At 44.0% G+C, this 26096-nt stretch overlaps 1 protein-coding gene across 1 annotated transcript; it reads left to right on the plus strand.

Annotated features, from left to right (window-relative positions):
- The first annotated feature begins 516 nt into the window (after positions 1 to 516).
- Positions 517 to 2874, plus strand: LOC145389994 (zinc finger MYM-type protein 1-like). The gene has a single exon (XM_080265089.1). The coding sequence runs from the start codon at positions 517 to 519 to the stop codon at positions 2872 to 2874; it is 2358 nt and encodes a 785-aa protein (XP_080121215.1).
- Positions 2875 to 26096: the final 23222 nt, after the last annotated feature.

Genomic DNA, 26096 nt, shown 5'->3' on the forward strand with positions numbered 1-26096 from the left:
GGAAGTTAATAAATTTGAATATATTTGATTAAAATGAAGTAAAGGATTCACACTGCTATAGGGCCTACATGGTCCTAGGCTCCTAGCCTAGCCCAGCATTAACGAATCGAGTGCACGATGAGCCATTCCTGTTCAATTCCTGTCAGCTACCAGACCAGTCTACCACGCGACGCGGTTGTGTGTAGATCTCCGAGTCTGTTGGCTGTTAATTGCTTAGTGCAGTAGACACTGAATTACTGAGCAGCTGAGCTTATTAGTTGTGGTTTTTGTCTTTCACTGATTAACAGGTATGGTGTAAGTTGATTTTTTTCTACTTAAAAATGTATATAGGCTACTATAAGATTATAAGAAGCTGTGGAAGGAAGAATAAAATAGTGTGAAAATATCTGGTCTGTTGTAATGCTAATATGCAGTTTTATGCTTCTGTGATCTGTGTGCTTGTTTATGCTGTTTTCCCTGTTTATGAAAGTAACTGATGGTGGTTTATCATATTTGAGCACATAGGCCGGGTTGATCATGGAACGCTACCTGTTACCCAAGATTCCCAAGAAGAGGCTGCGAGATGATGATCCTCCTACAGACACACCTGCTGTTAATGAAGACCTGGACAGTGGTGATCGTGATTGTGAGTCTGCAGCCTTACTAGGTGAGGCTAGTGCAGAACCCCAGCCACAAGAGGGCACTTCTCACACCCATGGTGAGAAACTACTACCTGGACCCAAGGACCTGAGCCAGCTTCCAGATAGTGGTCCCACCTGTCCAGACTTGAAGAGATACCCAGCCACAGAATACAGTGGCCAGTCAAGGTCATTCAACAAGAACTGGCGTGATCATAATTCGTGGCTGGAGTACTCCACGACCCTAGATGCTGCATTCTGCTTTGCATGTCGTCATTTCGGTCATGTACACTTAAGCAAATGTGACAAGTCCTTCACCCATGACGGCTTTCGGAACTGGAAGAAGGCAACCTCATCTCTGAAGTCTCATGATAATTCAGCAGGACACAAGTTCTCTATGCAAGCTTGGGCAGAGTTTAAGATGCAGAAAACAACAGGTTCTAGGATCATACATGCTTTTAATACCAACCATGAAAAAACTGTAAAGGAAAACAGACATTACATTAGAGCAGTAATACACTTACTGCTCTACACAGCCTGCCAAAATGTTGCCCAAAGAGGTCACAAGGAAGACACTGATTCTGGCAACAAAGGTAACTTCCTGGAACTGCTGGACCTGATTTCCAGGTATGATGACATTGTCAAAAAGAAACTGAGTGATGGTCCTGGCAATGCTAAATATACGCACCACGATATCCAAAATGAACTGCTCGCCATCATAGCTTCAATAATCAGAGAGGACATCAGCAACGAGGTCCTAAGAGCAGAGCATTTTGCCCTAATGGTGGATGAGACCAAGGATGTCAGCAAACAAGAACAGCTGTTCACTGTGGTGAGGTATCTCCACAAACAGAGCCTTCATGAGGTGTTCCTTGACTTCACAGCAGCCGAGGGTCTGGATGCAGACTCATTGCTCAACAAGATCTTGGAGACCCTGGCCAAATGTGGTATTGACCACAACGCCTGCATTGGCCAGTGCTACGATGGAGCTGCAGTCATGTCAGGGCACATCAGTGGTATACAGGAGAGGTTTAGGAGAAAGGTACCACAGGCTGTGTATGTCCACTGTTATCCTCACAGGCTCAACCTTGTGCTCGTTGATTGTGTACACAATATCCAGGCTGCAGCAGAGTTTTTTGTGGCTATACAGAGTTTGTACAAGTTCTTCTCTATGTCAGTAGTACATGAAGAATTTATAAAGGTGCAAAATAAATTAAATCCCACAAGGCAGCACATAGAGTTGAAGCAACTGTCTGACACAAGATGGACCTTCCAACATGCTGCTTGTCTGGCAGTGAAAAGAACCCTACCTGCCATAGTGACAACCTTGAAACGTCTCATGGAGGGAGACAATGCACACAGAGCCACTGAGGCAAAGGGCCTGTGCATCCTGCTAGATCAGCAATTTGTGACAATTCTGATGGCCATGGAAAAAGTGTTACTGATGACCAAACAACTGTCAAACCACCTCCAGTCACATGACCTTCAGCTGGCCTCTGCAGAGGACTTGATGCAGTCTGTCATGTCTGGACTGACAGAAATGAGGACTGAAGCTGCCTGGAAGGAGTTAGAGGAGGCTGCTGAGGATTTGTGCAAGGTAGTTGGGATACGCACTGAGACTGAGCGTCCAGGTAGACAACGATCTGCTCCCAGACACCTGGATGAATTCATCATAACATCCAGTACAGGTCAGAGGGATGGAGCTATACCAGATGCCAGGAGAAGGACCTTCTATGCCATCATAGATAGAATGCTCAATGAAATGAGCAGGCGATTTTCATCTGATGCCTGTAATGTTCTGATGGGTGCTGCTGCCTTGAATCCTAAGCACATTACATTTCTGAACAAAAAAGCGCTGTCAGGAATGGCAGCCAATTATGGAGTGGCAGAGGGTGATCTTGCAGTGAAGGTCCACCAATTGACAAGACTAATAGCTAGGAAGAGAGACAATGGCCTGGAAGTGTCCACACCACTTGAGCTCGCAGCCATGCTGGAGCCATACAAGGACGCCTTTATAGATCTGTATAAACTTGTATGCACTGCAGTGACCCTCCCTGTCACCTCAGCTGCCTGTGAGAGGAGCTTCTCATGTCTGAAACTCCTCAAGACATACCTGAGGAACAGCAGTGGCAACAACCGCACCAGCAACCTTGCTGTAATATCAATTAATTCTAGGAGGGCCAAACAGCTGAACATTGATGCCATTATAGACACATTTGCTGCCAATCACCAGAACAGGCGCATAGTTTTAAAGTAACGTGACAGTCGTTACACCTTGATTTAAAAATTCTTCTGATTCTTCAGATTGTATTAACTTCATTACATAGAATTTTTTTCTGTCATGTTAACTGCTTGCTTACACATGATGTCTAAATTAATTGAGTTAAACTTCAATCTTATGGAATAAACTGGAAATAATAAATGTTATTATGTTGCGTATACATTAATCTGAATTTCCTTGCTAGTTTTATGTCTTTCATTTGGCAGAATTTTTGATGAGATAAGAAATGTTATACATTAACACCGCAGTTTCAAAGAGTACAGGTGTCTAAAATGAACCTCAGTACATTCGGATATTATGAATATGTACATATCAATTTTCCATCAACACTTCAGTTTGATGACATTTTGTGAAGCCCCCCCACATTTTACCCCAGCCCCTCCTCAGCCCCCCAATGAAAATTTCCTGCCGCCGCCACTGCATGACAGTATTGTGATACCAACTCTAACGTATGGAAGTGAAGCTTGGATGTTGTTGGAAGGACACAAGTCAAGAGTGAGAGCAGTGGAAATGAGTTATTTAAGAGAAGCCTGTGGAGTCACATGGAGAGACAGGCTGACGAATGAGGATATAAAGGAGCATTGTGGTGTTGATGTAGAGGTGATAGGAAGCGTTATGAGGAACACACTGAGGTGGTTTGGCCATGTGGAGAGGATGGACGGTGAAAGACTGACGAAGAAAGTGTATGTGAGTGAGGTGGAGGGGGGAAGAGAGAGGGGGAGGCCGAGGATGAGATAGAGAGGTATATGAGAGAGGGGGGTGTGAGTTGGGAGCAGGGCAGTGAAATGGCGGGGGACAGGGCGACTTGGAGGCGATTTGTTTGTGGCCACCCCAAACGGGATTGAGGCGTCTGGCAATAGATAGATAGATAGAACTTTCAGATTCCTCCTCCTATACACTGTCCCAAATTCATTCACCATACCTTGCAACTCTCATTCATCTTCACTCAACAATACTGTATCATCAGCAAACAGCAACACCGGAAGCTTCCAAATGCTTAACATAATGTCTGAATTAATGGCATATCTGTCACACTGATCAGAATTAAGACGTACTGTAACGATATCTTATACATGTACTTTATGGGTTATAACCAGGACAACACAACTCTCATCTAGTTCCTATGTTGATATATAAACCCAAATATCTAAGTATGTATGGACGAACTAATGGCATACTCATCATATTTATCAGAATTAACTTAATATAAATCAATTACTTACTTACTAGGTACTGTGCTATATAATGAAGTAGTTTTCTCAATATTCATTGTACTCACCAAAGATCCTGAGATGGGTGAAAACAGAGGAGGACGGTACACACTGTCCCTGCAAGGAAAATGGAATGATTACTATAACTGCACATTATATGGCTACATAAAACTAATATTATAAATGTGGATTTCTCTCAGAATAAGGCATAAAAAATTGTCATTCCAATTTGCGAATATCTCTGCACGTACATGTTATCTCATGCATGGTGTACACTAACATTTTTTTTTATATATATGCTTGCCTGGTGCACGTGTGAGTGAATGTGTGAATATTTTATGTATACATGTGTGTGTGTGTGTGTGTGTGTGTGTGTGTGTGTGTGTGTGTGAGCGCATGTGTTTGCTTCGTGTTCCATGTGTTTTCTGTATCTGGTGCCCCGTTATTCATCTGTTTTATATATTTTGTTTGTGCTTTGTGTTACTGCAGCTTTATATGCTTGTATGTTTCGTGTTTCGTGTGACTAAAGGTGAACTGCTTAAGAACAGTTCCTTTTATAGATACGATTGCTTCTTCCGGAATACAGCAAATGTTTTCAGTTTATTTCGCTCTGTGGACGATTGTATAACAGCGTCGTGGAAAATACTGGAATTAGAAAAACTGCAGTAGATACAGCCTTGTTTACCAGATATCCTGCCCAAGTTTCATTAGCAGATACGTTGTCCAAGTTGAATTAAATCGTCTGAAGTAAGAATAAGCTTGAAGAGACGTTGCTGTACTGAAAGTCATTGGATATGCCTTGTTTTATGTCTTTTCGTATGTGGCTGCGAGATAACAGACTCAGGTTCAGTCTTTTATGGCAAGCGTTAATAGATATCTCAGTGCCTCCTACTTCCCTCTCGTGCAAGGGTGTTTATTATCTATTACACTCCTGCTATTGGTAATTTGTCAAGAGCATGTTTTAAGCTTCCTACCTCCCTCGTGCAAGGCTTTTTACTGCTGATTACACACACCATAAAGGGAGTCGCACACGTCCTGTCTGATTAAACAATGACAACTCTCTCAAATCATTCATGGTCTTCTCATAGCCTTCATCAACCTCTGAACCACGTAGTCTCATCTGCTTATACTTGAACTCCTCATAGTCCTCATCAGCCTAAGAACTACTTATGACTAGCATCCAGCACGGTAAATGTTTCCCTGGTGTACAGGAAACCATTTGGCTTGTCACTCAGTGTAGAGTCACCCACAGGCAGAAGGAAGGGGAAAGAATGAAGGAAAGAAAGGCAGAAGAGGGGGTGTAAAGTCACCTGTAAGCAGAAGGATGAGGAAAGAATTAAGGAAAGAAAAAAGAGAAGAGGATGGAAGGAAAGAAGGATGGAGGAGAGAAAAGGGCAGACCCTCGAGAGCAGCTCTACATCGAGTGAGTGGATGGTGAGCGCTCCCACCTACCACAAATAATAATAATAGTAATAATAATAAGTACTTTAATAACCCTGTCTCCTGCCATTTCACTGATCCCCCCGTCTCATATACCTCTCCATTCCTACCTTATCCTCAGTCTCCCCTTCCTTCTCCTTCAACTCCCTATGCCAAATGAGGAGGATGGTGGACCGTAGGAGAAAGGGAACTCTGGTTTCCTGTCCAGGCTGCTGGCTGGTATTAACGTGGCAGCTGGTTGGTATTAATTTGGCTTTCTTCTCCCCCCCTGCTCCCTCTCTGTAGGCGGTTTCCATGGCTCAGTCAACTCACACACCTGAAAATATACTATACATTAGATTTTTCCTTTCAAACCTTGATTAACAAAAGTAGCTTGTTGGCAGCAAGAACATTATCATCTGGAGACAACATGAGTTAAATAACTTGTCAATAACAAATGCAAGATGTTTTCAATAATAATTCATCCATCCATCCATCATCCAATCCTACATTGCCCCATGTGGAGCATAGGAGCCCGGGGCTAGGTAACTGGTCCCGACAATTATGATGAGAGTGACCACCCTCACTCATCCCTGAGTGGCCTTACATAAGCAATCAACCCCAACCACCCCTTGGATATAAACCTTCACCGGCTCAATCCAATTGGAAAATCACAATTACCCAATAAATCACCAGGCGCCAAAATTTGGTTATATGGTTTCAACCCAGCATAGTAAATGGTTTCCTGGTGCACAGGAAACCATTTGACTTGTCACTCAGTGTAGTCACCCACAGGCTGAAGGAAGGGGAAAGAATGAAGGAAAGACAGAAGAGGGAATGTAAAGACACCCGTAGGCAGAAGGACAAGGAAAGAATGAAGGAAAGAAAGACAGAAGAGAATTGAAGGAAAGAAGGATGGAGGAGAGGAAAGGGCAGACACCCGAGAACAGCGCTACATCGAGTGAGTGGATGGTGAGCGCCCCCACCTACCACAAATAATAATAATAGTAATAATAATAACTACTTTAAGAATAACGAGAACTACTCTAAGTCTCAATGGCATGCCTAATGGGCCACATCCCCACACATCATTCAAGCCCCTGAAATCCTGATACCACAACACAGGCATAACTATCCACACACAGGAGGAGGCCGTAGCACGGGCCGAACAGGGTAGTACTCCCGAGGGGAATGGGAATGCTGGTGATAGGGAGAGCTGGAGCTCCTGTTTCACTAGCTATCTAACCATCCCCCTTAGCTGACCTTTTCAGTGTGACAGTAACATGGAGAGTAGACCAGCATACTCTCCCAAACATTTCCTCTAACTATCTATGCACTACACCACATGCACTTTACATTTCACACAACGTATCCAACTACACTACAGGGGTTGGCGCCAGCAAGGGCATGCGGCTAGAAAACTTCGCCCCCGTTACCTAGTGGCGGACTTCTGGGGGGAGGCGTGGCGGGGGTTCCGCCGGCATAGATCATGGGTCCAGGGCGAGATGGGGCTCGGGCCTGTGCTAGACGGTACAGGGCATTGCGGTTCCCAGGCTGCCGCTTACGCCCAATAGAGAGGGGCCCGAACCTGGGAGTAGCGCCCCAGGAGGCTGCCCTATCAGTGGGTGTATAATGGCGGGATAGTTGCAGTGCCAAGACGCGCTTGGAGGGGGTCCCTGCAGCTGTCCTGGCAGGGTGCCCCGAGGCCACTACCACAGCCACTGGTAAGCTGGTGGGCTAGGGGTCCCAGATCCATTGCCTGGACCTGGGACTGTGCAGTGAGTGGGACCTGTGCTGTGTCTGTCCCCCTTTATTAATACTGAAGATGACAAAACAAAATAAGTTTCAAAGCAAGCCTGAGGACAGTAAATCATCCATGGGGATGAGGGTGGGCTCACGGAATGTGGCAAGTTTGAGGGGAAGAGCAGGGGAAGTCGTTGAGGCATTCAGTAGGAGGTGGCTGGATGTGGCGTGTTTGCAGGAAGTCTGGTACAGGGGTGGATCAGCCAGAAAGATTGTTGGGAAGGACTGTTGCTATAAGATGTTTTGGCAGGGGGGGACAGACGGATATGGAGGTGTTGGTGTGATGGTTGCGGAGAAATGGGTGGAATATGTTATAAATGTTTTGAGAGTAAGCGATAGGATATTGGTAGTGAAAATTCTGTTGGAAAGAAAGATAGCTGTGATTATATCGGCATATGCTCCACAGGCACGATTGGATGAATCAGAGAAAGATAGATTTTGGGATGATTTAATATGTGTAGTGGGTGGTATGCGGGATGATGAGATAGTGATTTTGGGAGGGGACTTAAATGGTCATGTAGGTGAAGCAGCACAAGGTTATGAAGGAGTGCATGGGGGATGTGCATATGGTCTAAGGAATGCAGAAGGGGAAAGGATACTCGAGTTTGGGGAGGCAACGGACATGATTGTGTGCAACACATATTTTAGGAAAAGAGACAGTAGGTTAATTACGTATGAGTCTGGGGGAAATAGCAGTCAGATAGATTATTTTCTGGTTAGGAGGGCCGATAGGAGGTTAGTGAGGAGTGTGTGTAGCAGCACAAACTATTGATTTGTGATATGGTGCTTAAAGAACAAGTGATGAAAAAGAGGACTTATGTACCTACGAGGAAAATATGGAAGCTGAAAAACCAAGGAGTAAGGGATGCCTTCTATAGCCAGTTGAGGATAGTGGTGGCTGAACAGGGAGCTGTAGACAGAGGCGTTAATGAACAGTACAGAGCCCTCAAGAACAATTTCTTGAGAGTTACTGATGTAACATGCGGCTGGACAAGAGGACCACCAAGACATAAAGTAACTTGGTGGTGGGATGAGGGTGTAGAAGCTGCAATTAAGGAGAAAAGAAGGCTTTTCCGGGAATGGAAGAGGGGTGGTAGCAAAGAGGAATATTTGGCTGCCAAGCGTTGGGCTAGGAGAGAGGTATACAGGGCAAAGTCTGAGTCACAGAGACAATTACTTGATAACCTAAATCATGGGGAAAGGAAAAATATATTTAGGGTGGCAGGTCAGGTGAAGAGGGATAATCGGGATATCATAGGCGAGCAGTGTGTGAAGAATGATAAAGGAAGGGTAGTGGTGAACAGTGAGGATATTCAAGATGCATGGAGGGAGCATTATAACCGGTTGTTGAATGAGGAGTTTGACTGGGACAGGGAAGGTTTGGAGCCAGCAGATCCAGTGTCTGGCCCTTGGCCTTTGATTGATACTGCTACTGTGAGTGAGGCAATAGGCAGGATGAGGGTGGGGAAGGCAGCAGGTGTGTCTGGGTTGACTGCCGAAATGTTGAAGGCCTCAGGCGATATAGGGGTGAGTTTAGTCACTGATCTAATAAATAGGATTATTTATGAGGGTGTTGTCCCAGATGATTGGCTGAAGTGTGTAATTGTAAATGTGTATAAAGTGATGCCCTGGAAAGAGGAAATTACAGAGGTATAAAGCTTTTAGATCAGATAATGAAGGTAATGGAGAGAGTTTTAGAAGGTATGATTAGAGAAAGAGTGAATATTGATGAGATGCAGTTTGGGTTTATGCCAGGTAGGGGGACCACTGATGCCATATTCATTGTTCGACAGCTTCAGGAAAAATATATATTGGTAGGAGAAGGGATCTTGATTTTGTTTTTCTTGATTTGGAAAAGGCCTTTGACAGAGTCCCTAGAGAGGTGGTGAAGTGGGCAATGAGAAAGCTTGGCTTGGAGGAGTGGCTGGTTAGGGTGGTTATGGCCATGTATGTGGGTGCTCACACCCAGGTAAGAGTGAATGGAGATTTGAGTGATGAGTTTTCCGTGAATGTTGGTGTGCATCAGGGGTCACTCTTGAGTCCCATGTTGTTTATCATGGTATTTGAAGCCCTTTCACGTGACTTTAGAAACGGACTCCCATGGGAGTTGTTGTATGCTGATGATTTGGTGTTGATTGCAGAGAATGAAAGGGAGGCGGAGGAAAGGTTTAGGAAGTGGAGAGATGGTATGGGGCAAAAGGGTTTAAGGGTAAATGCAGATAAAACAAAAGTGATGATATCTAGGGTTGGTGGCGGTACTGTCAAAGACGAGGGAGAGTGGCCATGTGCAGTTTGCCATAAGGGCGTGGGAAGTAATTCCATCTTGTGCGGTGTGTGTGATAAATGGGTGCATAAGAGATGTAGTGGTATCAGAGGTAGACTACGAGATAATGCTGATTTTATGTGTACGGCGTGCTGGGGTGAGCAGGTGGAGATTCTCAGACGTAGAATGATTGAACTTGCTGGTGAATCTCTTGAGTGTGTGGAAGAGTTTTGTTATTTAGGAGACATGTTGTGTGCTGGAGGTGGGGCTGGAGCTAGCTCTGTGGCTAGGGTGAGAAGTGGTTGGAAGAAGTTCAGGGAGCTCTTGCCTCTCCTGACATTGAGAACGCTCTCCCTACATGCTAAGGGGTCTTTGTATGCAGCATGTGTTAGGAGTGTAATGCTGTATGGCAGTGAGACCTGGGCAGTGAAGGAGGAAGACATTCGCCGGCTCAGACATACAGAAATGACAATGATTAGGTGGATGTGTAGTGCGTACCTGCGTCCAAGGCCTGAAGGGGCTGGGTTTACAATGGAAGAGTTGAGAGGTAGGATGGGACTGGAGTGTATTGGTGTTGTGATGAGGAGAGGTAGTTTGAGGTGGTTTGGACATGTGGAGAGGATGGGGGATGATAATTGGATGAGGAAGGTGAGAAGTGTTAATATTGGGGGTGGGGTTATGAGGGGCAGACCGAGAAAGACATGGGACGAGGTCATGAAGTGTGACCTTAGGGTTAAGGGACTGAACAGGGAGGCTGCAATAGATCGTGCAGCATGGAGAGCCGCCATTAGGTGACCAAGCCCGACACATCTACGCATGTTGGAGCCTTTAAAAACGAAAACGAAACACATGCATTTCATAAAACCCATCCAATAATCCATCCAACTTTTCAAGTTAAATAAGTGCTGTCAACCCTCATCATGTACTCCCCCATACAAATGTCATCCAATCATCATCTATCTGCTCAGCAAAGAATCTCACACACACCAAAATGAGATGCTGGTCTCTGGTTTGAATAAATCTACGCTATCAGTCTACATATGGCCGGACCCCTTAATCCCGTAAGGGGTGGCCACAAAAAAATTGCCTCCAAGTCGCCCTGTCTCCTGCCATTTCACTGATCCCCCCCTCTCATATACCATATACTTCTCCATTCCTACCTTATCCTCAGTCTCCCCTTCCTTCTCCCTGAACTCCCTATTCCAAAGGAGGATGATGGTGGACCGTAGGAGAAAGGGAACTTCTGGTTTCCTGTCCAGGCAGCTGGCTGGTATTAACGTGGCAGCTGGTTGGTATTAATTTGGCTTTCTTCTCCCCCCCTGCTCCCTCTCTGTAGGCGGTTTCCATGGCTCAGTCAACTCACGCACCTGAAAATATACTATACATTAGTTCTTTCCTTTCAAACCTTGATTAACAAAAGTAGCTTGTTGGCAGCAAGAACATTATCATCTGGAGACAACATGAGTTAAATAACTTGGCAATACCAAATGCAAGATGTTTTTAATAATAATTCATCCATCTATTCATCATCCAATCCTGCATTGCCCCATGTGGAGCACAGGGGCCCGGGGCTAGGCAACTGGTCCCGACATTTAAGATGAGAGTGACCAGCCTCAATCATTCCTGAGTGGCATTACATAAGCAATCAACCCCAACCACCCCTTAGATATAAACCTTCACCAGCTCAATCCAATTGGAACATCACGATTACCCACTAAGTCACCAGGCGCCAAAATCTGGTTATATGGTTAAAACCCAGCATAGTAAATGGTTTCCTGATATAGACATAATTTCCATCAGTAACCTTCAGAATAACACCAAGGTGTAATGTACAAAATAATTCGCTATGGAAAAGGTGTTACGAAATCTCAAGTCACATAAGATGGCCCAAAAGCTTATGACATCTAACCTCATATCCGATGACCTAACAGTAATGAGGGGGATATGAAGACTAAAGCTCACCCTTTCAATTAGGAAAGGTTGCTTCCTAAATGAATAAAATTGCTTGTCGGTATCCACACTATAATGAACCCCTTCAATACGATGTCTACTAGATTTAATTATTGCAACTACCAGGAGATTTTATTTAACTTATGACATCTCAAAACTCTTCACCCTAAGTGGAACTGCCGAGACAGACAAAGAAAGAGACAGACGGAAGCAGAGACTAACAGAGAGACAGAGGCACAGGCAGAGGAAGATTTAGAGAGAGAGAGAGAGAGAGATTGGATCAGTTACAAGGACAGGGGAAACTGAGGAGAGGAAATCAGGTAAGGAGAAGGGTAGAAAGACCGAGAGAGAGACTGAGACAGAGAGAAGGAGGCAGAGACAGAGAACATAATGCAGAGGTGAGTGCATGCAACTGAATGAGGTAAACGTGAGAGGATGCGGGGTTTGGAAGTGGACGAAATGGAACGATTCTTTCAGTCCAAAATGGAAGAGGCTGAAAGAGTGCGTAGGATGGGAGCAAGAAAGAGGAAGGAGAAAATAAGTTACTTAATGACCAAGTGTAAGATGGTGAATTGAAGTAGGAAATGTAAATGTGGAAGACAGGAAGACAAAAGATTATTAAGGAGAAGCAGTGGAAAATAGTGATTTCAGAGCAGGAAATGCATTTGAAAGCAGGAAATGCATATATGGAAGGCAAGACAATGCTTGATAGTGTCCTGGTACCAACACAGACGTCAGGCAGTGAAATCTGAACAGTGATAGCGAGGTAAACAAAGAATATTTACACTCCCACTATATTTTGCATTCTGAAGTAAGGCGAAGAGCTGTGAAATACAACACTTTCTGTTTAAATGTTAACAATTGAACAGAAGACAGAGCTGTGAAATAACTATGCACCTCACATTTCAAGAAATATATTATATTTTAACCTTTTTTTAGCATAAACATATATTTTGGCTACTCAGAACTATCATACACGCTGAAATGTATGGGGAAATATTGTTTGGTTTCAGTTTCATGGATGGGAGAGAGTTCGTTACCTTTCTGTTTGATTTAGTTCAGGAAGACAGCTGTTCAGGAGAGGAGCATAAACACCCCAAAGAGGAGAGAGAGAGAGAGAGAGAGAGAGAGAGAGAGAGAGAGAGAGAGAGAGTATATATTTTTCCTTATAGAAAACATCTCACACACCCGAAACACACACACATACACACTCAAACAGACAGACACACACACAAACTCATACTTGTATACCGAACCGGCGAAACTTGGACTGTTACACCCGTAGACTTTCAGAGAGCATAATTTCTTATATAGCGATTTTATGGGCGACCGAAAGTTAGGTTAGGTCACTTTGGGCAGGGTTTGGTCTGATTAGATAATTTTTGGTTGGGTTGGGTTCAGATCGACTAGATATAGACGGATTAGGTTAGATTGCTTTAGAATAGCTCGGTTTTGATATATTTTGGGTCGGGTTCTATTGGGTTGGGTTAGGCTGGGTTAGGTTCGGTTGGATTTGGTCATTTGAGGCTTGAGTGGGTTTCGTTAGGTCGGGTATGGTATGGTTAAGTGAGACTGGGTAGGATTAGGCAGTGTTACATGCGGTTAGGCTGCGTCAGAATTAGTTACCTTAGGTAGGGAGGTTACGTGAGATAGTGAGGTTAAATACAATTAGACTGGGTTAGGTGAGGTTGTTAGATTAGTTTGGGTTATTTTAGGTTGAATTAAGTCATTCGAGGTTAGGCCGGGTTCAGTTCCAGCAAATATGGATAGGTTTGGCGAGACTGGCCTAAAATAAGATTCAGAAAACGTTATAAACACAACCCCCTCCTCCCATCTGATTCTGTGACCTACGTCTTGGCTTCAGTCTTTCTCTCCCTATTTCACTTTCTCGTAAAAGTCTTGGTCCCTGTCGAAACGCCTAAATTTACTGCATTGTAAAAGTGGTTTATGCATTGCGGTCTTTTGTTGGTCGGTCCTTCCAAAGTCAAGTATCGCACGAGGTGGACGTGGTTTTGTGTGTGTGTGTGTGTGTGTGTGTGTGTGTGTTCATGTGCATGTGCGCTTGAAGCTGTGTGTACTTGAGTAATACCCACATGCACACACAAATGCCTGGACAGTAGTGTGTGTGTGTGTGTGTGTATCTGTGTGTGTGCAAACGTGTGTACTTGGCTGATATCCACATGCATACACACAAAGGCCAGGACACACAGAGTAGTTGTTTATGTGTGTGGGTTTATCAATAGACTACACTTACACTCAGGCCAGGACAGACATAGGGTAGTGTGTGTGTGTGCTTATGTATTTGTATGTGTTAACAGAATACACATACAGAGTACCATGTGTGTGAACAGAATATGTAGAGTAGCATGTGTGTGTGTACGTGTGAATAGAATACACATGTAGACGTGTGTGCTACCCACACTGACACCCTCTAATTCTTTCAGCCAGGATTGGAGACGTAGCGTGTATATGTCAGGACTCCATATTATAATTACAAATCATAATAGATAGCATGATGGATAGATAGATAGACAGATAGACAGACAGCTAGAAGCAGCAAGTACGTGTGGACATTCAAGTGCATATACATACATACCAGTTCTCACAGACCACTTACTAAAGTCAGTCAATAATATCTTTACAAACACTCCCGACGCAGTGCCAAGCGACATAGGTTTCATAGCACCCTTTTTTTTTTTTTTTAGGGATTTATGTGTATTAAACCTTAAAGATTCTTTAGTATGTTGCGTTTATTATTTTGATATATACACAATTTCCATCAGTAACCTTCAGAATGACACCAAGGTGTAATGTACAAAATAATTCGCTATGGAAAACGTGTTAGGAAATCTCAAGAGTCACATATAATATGGGCCAAAACCTTATGACATCTAACCTTCAATCCGATGACCTAACAGTAATGAGGGGGAAGTGAAGACTAAAGCTCACCCTTTCAAGTAGGAAAGTCTGCTTCCTAAATGAATAAAATTGCTTGTCGGTATCCACACTATAATGAACCCCTTCAATACGATGTCTACCAGATTTAATTATTGCAACTACCAGGAGATTTTATTCAACTTATGACATCTCAAAACTCTTCACCTTAAGTGGAACTGCCGAGACAGACAAAGAAAGAGACAGACAGAAGCAGAGACTAACAGAGAGACAGAGGCACAGGCAGAGGAAGATTTAAAGAGAGAGAGATTGGATCAGTTACAAGGACAGGGAAAACTGAGGAGAGGAAATCAGGTAAGGAGAAGAGTAGAAAGACCGAGAGAGAGACTGAGACAGAGAGAAGGAGGCAGAGACAGAACATGATGCACAGGTGAGTGCATGCAACTGAATGAGGTAAACGTGAGAGGATGCGGGGTTTGGAAGTGGACGAAATGGAATGATTCTTTCAGTCCAAAATGGAAGAGGCTGAAAGAGTGCGTGGGATGGGAGCAAGAAAGAGGAAGGAGAAAATAAGTTACTTAATGACCAAGTGTAATTAAATCAGGCTTTACTGATCTACCAGAAGACCCGCCGACATGTCGTAAAAATACCCCCGCTAATACCAATACACCAGTCCTGTATGAGACAGCCCTAGCATGTATTCAATATGGACGGTGGGTGTTAGCGCCGAAGTGGTGACATGTAGAGGTGTATGGTATAGGAGGACTGCTGGGCCTTGATAGCAGGCTGTGAAGCCTATGCCCAGAGTCGGAAGAAAAAAAAAAAAAAAAAAAAAAAAAAAAAATGGTGAATTGAAGTAGGAAATGCAAATGTGGAAGACAGGAAGACAAAAGATTATTAATGAGAAGCAGTGGAAAATAGTGATTTGAAAGCAGGAAATGCATACATGGAAGGCAAGACAATGCTTGATAGTGTCCTGGTACCAACACAGACGTCAGGCAGTGAAATCTGAACAGTGATAGCGAGGTAAACAAAGAATATTTACACTCCCACTATATTTTGCATTCTGAAGTAAGGCGAAGAGCTGTGAAATACAACACTTTCTGTTTAAATTTTAACAATTGAACAGAAGACAGAGCTGTGAAATAACTATGCACCTCACATTTCAAGAAATATATTATATTTTAACTTTTTTTTTAGCATAAACATATATTTTGGCTACTCAGAACTATCATACACGCTGAAATGTATAGGGAAATATTGTTTGGTTTGTTTCATGGATGGGAGAGAATTCGTTACCTTTCTGTTTGATTTAGTTCAGGAAGACAGCTGTTCAGGAGAGGAGCATAAACACCCCAAAGAGGAGAGAGAGAGAGAGAGAGAGAGAGAGAGAGAGAGAGAGCACAAAAACCAAACACAAAACAGCCAACGAGAACTACAACACTGTGGAAAAAAAAAGAAAGAAAAAGGAACTCGAGAGCATAAAAACATGTATGCCTTCAACAGAATACCTTGGGCAATTCTGTGCTGTCTGGACATTGCTACACCTCACCCTGCCCTTGGGTGGGAAAGGAGGTTCGGATGATGATGATGATGATGATGAGGAGGAGGAGGAGGAGCAGGAGGAGAGACACGACGACGACGAGGAAGATGAGTGAAGTTTAAAATATAAGGAGTCGATCACGCATACACAAATAGGGCTCAGAAAACCATATAAACACGACCCTCTACTCCCATCTGATTCTGTGACCTACGTCTTGGCTTCAGTCTTTCTCTCCCTATTTCACTCTCTCGTAAAAGTCTTGGTCCCTGTCGAAACGCCTAAATTTACTGCATTGTCAAAGTGGTTTATGCATTGCGGTTTTTTGTTGGTCGGTCCATCCAAAGTCAAGCATCACACGAGGTGGAAGTGGATTTGTGTGTGTGTGTGTGTGTGTGTGTGTGTGTGTGTGTGTGTGTGTGTGTGTGTGTGTGTGCGCGCGCGTGCGCGCGTGCGTGTGTGTGTGTGTGTGTGTGTGTGTGTGTGTGTGTGTGTGCGCTTACTTGCTTCGTGTTCCATGTGTTTTCTGTATCTGGTGTTCCGATTTAAGTCTGTTTTATATATTATGTTTGTGCTTTGTGTTACTGCAGCTTTATGTGCTTGTATGTTTCGTGTTTCGTGTGACTAAAGGTGAACTGCTTAAGAGCAGTACCTTTTATAGTAACGATTATTTCTTCCTGAATACAGCAAATGTTTTTAGTTTATTTCGCTCTCTGGACGATTGTATAAGACCTTCTTGGAAAGTACTAGAATTACAAAGATTGCAGTAGATACAGTCTTATGCGTGATGAGTGGTATGTGTGGTGTGGTGTAGTATGGTGTGTGGTATGGGTGTGGTATGGTGTGGTGCTGCGCAGTGTAGTGTGGTGTGACCAAGGTGAGAGGTATGGTGTGATGTGGGCGGGGTGAGCGGTGATGTGTGATGCTGTTTGGTGCAATGTGTTGTGTTGTGTTGTGGTGTGGTGTGTTGTTCTGTGTTATGGTGTGGTACAATGACATGCGGTTTGGTGCAGTGTGGTGCGTTGCGGTGTGGTGTTTTGAGGTGTCACGTGGTTTGATTTGGTGTGGTTTGGTGTTTGGTGTGATGTGGTGTTGTACAGTGTGGTATGGTTCAGCGTGGTGTGGCGCAGTGTGGAGTGGTGTGGTGTGACGCGGTGCAGTGCAGTGTGGTGCGGTTCGGTGTGGTGTGACGCGGTGCAGTGCAGTGCGGTGCGGTTCGGTGTGGTGTGGTGTGGTTTGTAGAGTATGATGTGATATGGCTTGGTGTGGTGTGGCTTGGTGCGTTATGTGATATGGCTTGGTGTGGTGTGGCTTGGTGCGTTATTGTATGGTGCTGAGCAGTGTTTTATGGTGTAGTCAGCCTGGTGTGATGTAGTGCACAGTGGCGTGTTGTAGTATAGTGTGGTGTGGTGTGCTGTAACGGAGCGTGGTGTAGGTCAGTGTGTTGTATTGTGGTGTCGTGAGGTGGTGTGAGGTGTGAGGTATTGTCAAGCGTGTTGAAGTGTGGTGTGGTGAGGAGTGGTGTGGGTTAGTTTGATGTGATGTCGCGTGATGTGGTGTGGTGCACTGTGGTACAATGGCGTGTGGTGTGGTGTGATGTGATGAGTGTGGTGTGATGAGTGTGGTGTGATGCGGGTGGTATGAGCGGTGTATTGTGGTAGGATGCTGTGTGGTGTGGTGAGGCGCTGGGGTGAGTTTAGTGATGTGGTACTGCGCTGAGGCGAGCTTATCCTAGTGGCGTGGTGCCGTGTGGTGTGAGGCAGTGTAGTGTGATGTTGTGTGACAGTCTGGTGTAGTGGTGTGATGTGTGATGCAGTACGATGTGGTGTGGTGTGGTTTGCTGTGGTGTGGTGGGATGCTGTGGTGTGGAGGTGTGGGGGTGTGTGGGAGCCAGCAGGTGTCCACTGTGGCGCGGGACACCAACGGGTTCACCCCCACACTTTACGTTTAAAATAGTCCCCCACCCAGCCTTGGTCACGTTCAGGGTTCACACACCCCTGAATACAAATACCTTCCTCAAACTTCACAAATCAACATACATACCACACACACAAATACAATATCTACATTTAAACCAGCTCTGCTGTAGGGCCTTGCTGTGGATGTCACTGACTGCACGGCGCAATTGTCCCTCGTGCGGTGTGGTGCGGTGAGGAATTGTCCCTTCTCCCCCTTGGGGCTAAGATGCGAATGACCGTGTTAGAGTGGATGGGTAAGTGTCGACCTGTCTCGGCTCCCCCCTTTCCTTGGGGGAAGCAGCCTGGGTATATATATATATATATATATATATATATATATATATATGTGTGTGTGTGTGTGTGTGTATGTATGTGTGTGTGTATGTGTGTGTGTGTATGTGTGTGAGTGTATGTGTGTGTGTGTGTGTGTGTGTGTGTGTGTGTGTGAAACCCTTTCATATCTAAAACTCTCTTCAAAGCTGAAAGTCTCTTCAAAGCCATCATATGGAGACAGTAAGAGTGAAATAAAAGAAAAAATGTCATCTCACAGGAGAGGTAAAATCCTTTCAGGCCGGAGTGCTTAAAAAGGACGCGATAGCATCTCAAGGAAAGGTTGTGTCTGTCTGTCTCATTAACGTTTTGGGATGCGAGGTACTTCATTCCCGGCGACATGAGCGAGGCCACACCACACCATTCAAAGCCACTCTCTCTTACCACATGACGCCAAAGGCATAATCAATGGGTCTTGAAGCTCCAGCATCTATTATATTTGTATCCAGTTAATTTATTTTTACTAACTCCAAACGATATGGTTCAGTTTGGGAGAGAGTTTTCAAGAGGGGTTTGATACTCGTATAACCTTCATTAACACCTCCCCCAGAAAAAAAAAAAGTCCAACGGTATTCTCAGTTGGATAAAATCGTCTGCAAATAGAAAGAAATACCTAAAAAACTGTGAGTAGTCTGATGGAATTTATAATTACGAAATCTGTGTAAGTTGCGGCGATCTATCCTTGGAATGTTATGACTTGTCTCAGGTAAAAATAATCACCTGATGTTAATTTGAATACAATAGTTGTGTCCATACCAGCTTAAGGATAATCGAAAGTTACCAACGATTATACTGACAGACTTCTCAGAGCTGAATAACCTTGTATTAGCCTGACTAAAATACCCAGATGCATCCACGGCAGCGATGTGGTTAATATTCTTAGAGGCTGATCAGAATATAACAGATTTGATACTGTGCTGGAAATAACAGTCTACCTTTCAGCCTGACGAATTATTTAGCGTTTCTTTCTGTTGTTCAGGGAACTGTGAATATATAGAGGTTTTTGTCTGACACCTCATCCAGTGAAATGTGATCGGAACCAAACAGCTCCTTCATCTCTGTCCCTATTCATCAACCATTCGTCCACCTCTCCGTCCTATACTACCCATCTGTTTTCATCATCCTTGATCTAGATTAACCTTTCTTCTCCTCGCAACTACTCCACTCTACATCTTCCCTTGTGTATTCCCTACATGTTCTATCCACGATCGTCTTGGCCTTCCTCTCTTCTTCCAACCATTACACTCTCATACATACTTCTCTTTGTGCTGTACTATCTTACATTGTTTGTTCACCCAGTTCTTTGCCAACTTTTCATTCATCTTTCTTCACTCACATGCTCTCTCCTTCATGTACTCCTTGGCTTTTCTTTCCATCCACGTTGTTATTGGCCTACCTATTTTTTGTCCTTTATACTTCATCACTCATATGCACCTTCCCTCACGGACTTTTTGTCTGTCCACCACCTCATTATTTATAATCTGTCTCTCCTCCCAACTATCTATCCCACAGCAGAACATCTATTCCACCAAAGTCAATGGAGGGTAATGTTATCACTGGTGTCCGTCCGTAGAGTTGGGACGGTTGGGCGGGCGCAGAGATTTTGTTTCTGGAGCAAATCTCAGAAAGTATTAAATGCAGTCATGAACTTTCATTATCGAACACTGTCACTTCAGTTTGTTCTTTGCCTCCGTCCCCTTTCTCTCTGTTATCCCACTTTCATATATATTTCTTATGTACTCCCTCACTTCTATCCTTCCACCTTGCTCTTGGTCCACCTCTCTTTCCACGCCAATCTCTTACTCCCCATTACCTTCCTATGACCAAACCACATCAGTGTTGCTGAAAGTAAAGGAAGAAAAACTGAACTGCTGCAGCCAGATTGTGTGTGCGCGGGGAAGGATACGTGTGTGTGTGTGTGTGTGTGTGTGTGTGTGTGTGTGTGTGTGTGTGTGTGTGTGTGTGTGTGTGTGTGTGTGTGTGTGTGTGTGTGTGTGTGTGTGTGTGTGTGTGTGTGTGTGTGTGTGTGTGTGTGTGTGTGTGTGTGTGTGTGTGTGTGTGTGTGTGTGTGTGTGTGTGTGTGTGTGTGTGTGTGTGTGTGTGTGTGTGTGTGTGTGTGTGTGTGTGTGTGTGTGTGTGTGTGCTTCGTGCTCCATGTGTTTTCTGTAACTGTTGCTCCGTTTTTCGTCTGTTTTATATATTTTGTTTGTGCTTTGTGTTACTGCAGCTTTATATGCTTGTATGTCCCGTGTTTCGTGTGACTAAAGGTGAACTGCTTAAGAACAGTTCCTTTTATAGATACGATTGCTTCTTCATGAATACAGCAAATGTTTTCAGTTTATTTCGCTCTGTGGACGATTATATAAGAGCGTCGTGGAAAATACTGGAATTAGAAAAACTGCAGTAGATACAGCCTTGTTTACCAGATATCCTGCCCAAGTTTCATTAGCAGATACGTTGTCCAAGTTGAATAAAATCGTCTGAAGTAAGAATAAGCTTGAAGAGACGTTGCTGTACTGAAAGTCATTGGATATGCCTTGTTTTATGTCTGTTCGTATGTGGCTGCGAGATAACAGACTCAGGTTCAGTCTTTTATGGCAAGCGTTAATAGATATCTCAGTGCTTTCTTTAATATGGATGTTAATATATCACTGGAATGTTTCTAAAGCTTTCCGCCTCCTCTCAAGTAAACATGTTTACTGTGTATTACACTCTTCCAATTGGTAACATCACTGGTGTGTTTACAGATCCCCACCTCTCAGGCAAGGGTGTTTACTCGTCTCTGTTACATGGGTGTCTATTACACACGTCCTATTGGTAATCTGTTGATGGTATGTTTTTCAAAGCCTCCCACCTGTCTCTCGTGCAACGGTGTTTATTATCTATTACACTCCTCTTATTAGTGATGTGTCAAGAGCATGTTTTTAGATTCCGACCACCCTCGTGCAAGGCTTTTTACTGATGATTACACGGAAGTGAAGCTTGGACATTGTTGGAAGGACACAAGTCAAGAGTGAGAGCAGTGGAAATGAGTTATTTAAGAGGAGCCTGTGGAGTCACGTGGAGAGACAGGCTGACGAATGAAGATATAAAGGAGCGTTGTGGTGTTGATGTGGATGTGATAGGAAGCGTTATGAGGAACACACTGAGGTGGTTTGGCCATGTGGAGAGGATGAAGGGTGACAGACTGACGAAGAGAGTGTATGTGAGTGAGGTGGAGGGGGGAAGAGGGACAGGGAGGCCGAGGATGAGATGGAGAATTATATGAGAGGGGGGGGGGTGAGTTGGGAGCAGGGCAGTGAAATGGCGGGGGACAGGGCGACTTGGAGGCGATTTGTTTGTGGCCACCCCAAACGGGATTGAGGCGTCTGGCAATAGATAGACAGATAGACACACACCATATTGGGAGTCGTACACGTCCTGTCTGATTATAAGATGACAACTCTCTCAAATCATGCATGGTCTTCTCATAGCCTTCATCAGCCTCTGAACCACGTAGTCTCGTCTGCTTATGCTTGCACTCCTCATAGTCCTAATCAGACCTCAGAGCTACCTATCCAAGCCGTATATTACTGTTATCCTGTGTTCTTTTTATCGTTCTTCTTTTTTTCACTTTTTCTGGCCCCATTCATGCCATTCTGCGTTTTGTTTCAGTCTTTTGCTCTCTTTATCTCATACTCTGATCTTTTTGTTTTTACTCTCTGCTCTTTATCTCTTATCCCACCTCTTTTTCTCTCGTATTCCTGCCACGGTTCGCCAATTAAATATTTCACGGTTTATGATGCAGATACGAGGCTGTAAGTAATGACCAGGCAAGATGATATATTGAAGCCGTTGCGAATCAAACAGACATATATGGTAAAAGGTCAGACACAGACTTACACATGCACTTCTAAACTGAACTGGAGTAAAGATATATATATATATATATATATATATATATATATATATATAGAGAGAGAGAGAGAGAGAGAGAGAGAGAGAGAGAGACAGACAGACAGAGTATAAATTTTTCTTTACAGAACACAACTCACACACCGTAAACACACACAGACACAGACACAGACACAGACACACACACAGATACACACACATACACACACACACCATCTTCTACTTGTACACAGAACCGGCGAAACTTGGACTGTTACACCCGTAGACTCTCAGAGAGCATCATTTCTTATACAGCGATTTTATGGGCGACCGAAAGTTAGGTTAGGTCACTTTGGGCAGGGTTTGGTCTGATTAGATAATTTTTGGTTGGGTTGGGTTCAGATCGACTAGATATAGACGGATTAGGTTAGATTGCTTTAGAATAGCTCGGTTTTGATATATTTTGGGTTGGGTTCTATTGGGTTGGGTTAGGCTGGGTTAGGTTCGGTTGGATTTGGTCATTTGAGGCTTGAGTGGGTTTCGTTAGGTCGGGTATGGTATGGTTAAGTGAGACTGGGTAGGATTAGGCAGGGTTAGATGCCGTTAGGCTGCATCAGAATTAGTTAGTTTAGGTATGGGGAGGTTACGTGAGATAGTGAGGTTAAATACAATTAGACTGGGTTAGGTGAGGTTAAGTTAGATTAGTTTGGGTTATTTTAGGTTGAATTAGGTCACTCGAGGTTAGGCCAGGTTCAGTTCCAGCAAATATGGATAGGTTAGGCGAGACTGGCCTAAAATAAGATTCAGAAAACGTTATAAACACAACCCCCTCCTCCCATCTGATTCTGTGACCTACGTCTTGGCTTCAGTCTTTCTCTCCCTATTTCACTCTCTCGTAAAAGTCTTGGTCCCTCTCCAAACGCCTAAATTTACTGCATTGTCAAAGTGGTTTATGCATTGCGGTCTTTTGTTGGTCGGTCCTTCCAAAGTCAAGTATCGCACGAGGTGGACGTGGTTTTGCGTGTGTGTGTGTGTGTGTGTGTGTGTGTGTGTGTGTGTGTGTGTGTGTGTTCGTGTGCGTTTGCGCTTGAAGCTGTGTGTACTTGAGTAATGCCCACATGCACACACAAAGGCCAGGACAGTAGTGTGTGTGTGTGTGTGTGTGTGTGTGTGTGTGTGTGTGTGTGTGTGTGTGTGTGCAAACGTGTGTACTTGGCTGATATCCACATGCATACACACAAAGGCCAGGACACACAGAGTAGTTGTTTATGTGTGTGGGTTTATGAATAGACTACACTTACACTCAGGCCAGGACAGACATAGGGTAGTGTGTGTGTGCGTATGTGTTTGTATGTGTTAACAGAATACACATACAGAGTACCATGTGTGTGAACAGAATATGTAGAGTAGCATGTGTGTGTGTACGTGTGAATAGAATACACATGTAGACGTGTGTGCTACCCACACTGACACCCTCTAATTCTTTCAGCCAGGATTGGAGACGTAGCGTGTATATGTCAGGACTCCATATTATAATTACAAATCATAATAGATAGCATGATGGATAGATAGATAGACAGATAGATAGACAGACAGATAGAAGCAGCAAGTACGTGTGGACATTCAAGTGCATATACATACATACCAGTTCTCACAAACCACTTACTAAAGTCAGTCAATAATATCTTTACAAACACTCCCGACGCAGTGCCAAGCGACATAGGTTTCATAGCACCCTTTTTTTTTTTTTTTTTAGGGATTTATGTGTATTAAACCTTAAGGATTCTTTAGTATGTTGCGTTTATTGTTTTGATATAGAAACAATTTCCATCAGTAACCTTCAGAATGACACCAAGGTGTAATGTACAAAATAATTCGCTATGGAAAACGTGTTAGGAAATCTCAAGAGTCACATATAATATGGGCCAAAACCTTATGACATCTAACCTTCAATCCGATGACCTAACAGTAATGAGGGGGAAGTGAAGACTAAAGCTCACCCTTTCAAGTAGGAAAGTCTGCTTCCTAAATGAATAAAATTGCTTGTCGGTATCCACACAATAATGAACCCCTTCAATACGATGTCTACCAGATTTAATTATTGCAACTACCAGGAGATTTTATTCAACTTATGACATCTCAAAACTCTTCACCTTAAGTGGAACTGCCGAGACAGACAAAGAAAGAGACACACGGAAGCAGAGACTAACAGAGAGACAGAGGCACAGGCAGAGGAAGATTTAGAGAGAGAGAGATTGGATCAGTTACAAGGACAGGGAAAACTGAGGAGAGGAAATCAGGTAAGGAGAAGGGTAGAAAGACCGAGAGAGAGACTGAGACAGAGAGAAGGAGGCAGAGACAGAGAACATGATGCACAGGTGAGTGCATGCAACTGAATGAGGTAAACGTGAGAGGATGCGGGGTTTGGAAGTGGAGGAAATGGAACGATTCTTTCAGTCCAAAATGGAAGAGGCTGAAAGAGTGCGCACATATTCATTCACGCAAACACTGATACAAGCACTGATCAGCGCATGCACGCACACTAATACACGCAGGCACTAATAGGCACTGATACACACAGGCACTGAATCACACAGGCACTGATACACACAGGCACTGAATCACACAGGCACTGATACACACAGGCACTGATACACACAGGCACTGATACACTATCTATCTATCCATCTATATACCTAGGCTGCTTCCCCCAAGGAAAGGGAGGTAGCTGAGACAGGACGACACACTCCCCATTTACTCATCCATTCAAAGACGTTCATTCGCATCTTAGCCCCAAAGGGGAGAAAGGACAGATCCTCACCGCACCACACTGCACAAGGGTCAACTGCGCAATGCAATCAGTGACATCCGCAGCAGGGCCCGACAGCAGAGCTGCTTTACCCCTGCCACATCATAACAGACTCATCCCCTTACCTGCACCTGACCTGAAATAGCTGATCAGACCAAATGGGGGAGGATATCCCCTCAGGGCTGCGTCATCACTTATTCATTCACAATTTCTCTCCACCCATTTCTGTCACGCACAGCCACTCTTCCTTGCTCAACAGACGTCCCTCTTGCATCTAGCGCTCTCTTCACACTGTCCATCCATCCTATTTGTGGTCTTCCTCTCAGCCTTACACCTCTCACATCAGATCTAGTTATCTTTTTCACCAATCGCTCATTATCCATTCTCTCCATATGCCCAAACCATCGCAACACCCTCTGCTCAACTCTACCAGCCATCTCCCGAACAACTCCAGTTCTCCTTCGCACTTCATCATTCCGCACTCGATCCATAGGCATCACTTCACACATACTCCTCAGACACCTCATCTCCATTACATTCAAACTTTTCCTCTCTGCTACACCCATATTCCATGTTTCAGCCCCATACAATGCAGTCGGTACCACAACACCCTCATACAGCCTTCTCTTTACATCCATTCTAAGCGAACGACATCTAAACACTTTTTTCATTCCTCCCAGCACCTTTCCTACTTCATTTATTCTAAACTTCACTTCTGCATCCTTTAAGCGTCACGTTATAATGATTGATGAGGCAGAGCTCAAGGAGAGGATAGGAGAAGTTGTTGAATCAGTATCTGCTTTATCTGACCCTTTTGCAGCTGACATTAGATATCATCCAAAATGTTGGCAGCATTATGTGCAGAATTTAGGCAGGGGGTTTGAAAGTGGTGCCACAATGCATGTTCTGAGTGCTACCCTCCAGGAAGCAAGAGGAGTGTTCTTCAAGCATGTTGACAATGTTATCTTTGTTGAACATGAGATTCGCTCACTGCAATCCTTGCTTAATGATTATAAGCACATTGTCGGTGACTATGGCTATAGTGTTGGTGAAATGAAATCATCCTACTTAAAAGAACTGTTGTTGAATGAATATAAAGATTCAATAGCATTTAAAGAGAGAGAAAACAAGAACAAAAGTGAGTGGG

This window comes from Coenobita brevimanus, unplaced genomic scaffold (assembly GCF_032717465.1).
Source record: "Coenobita brevimanus isolate Jiangsu-jjx unplaced genomic scaffold, ASM3271746v2 jjx.HiC_scaffold_2689, whole genome shotgun sequence".
Lineage (NCBI taxonomy): Eukaryota > Metazoa > Arthropoda > Malacostraca > Decapoda > Coenobitidae > Coenobita > Coenobita brevimanus.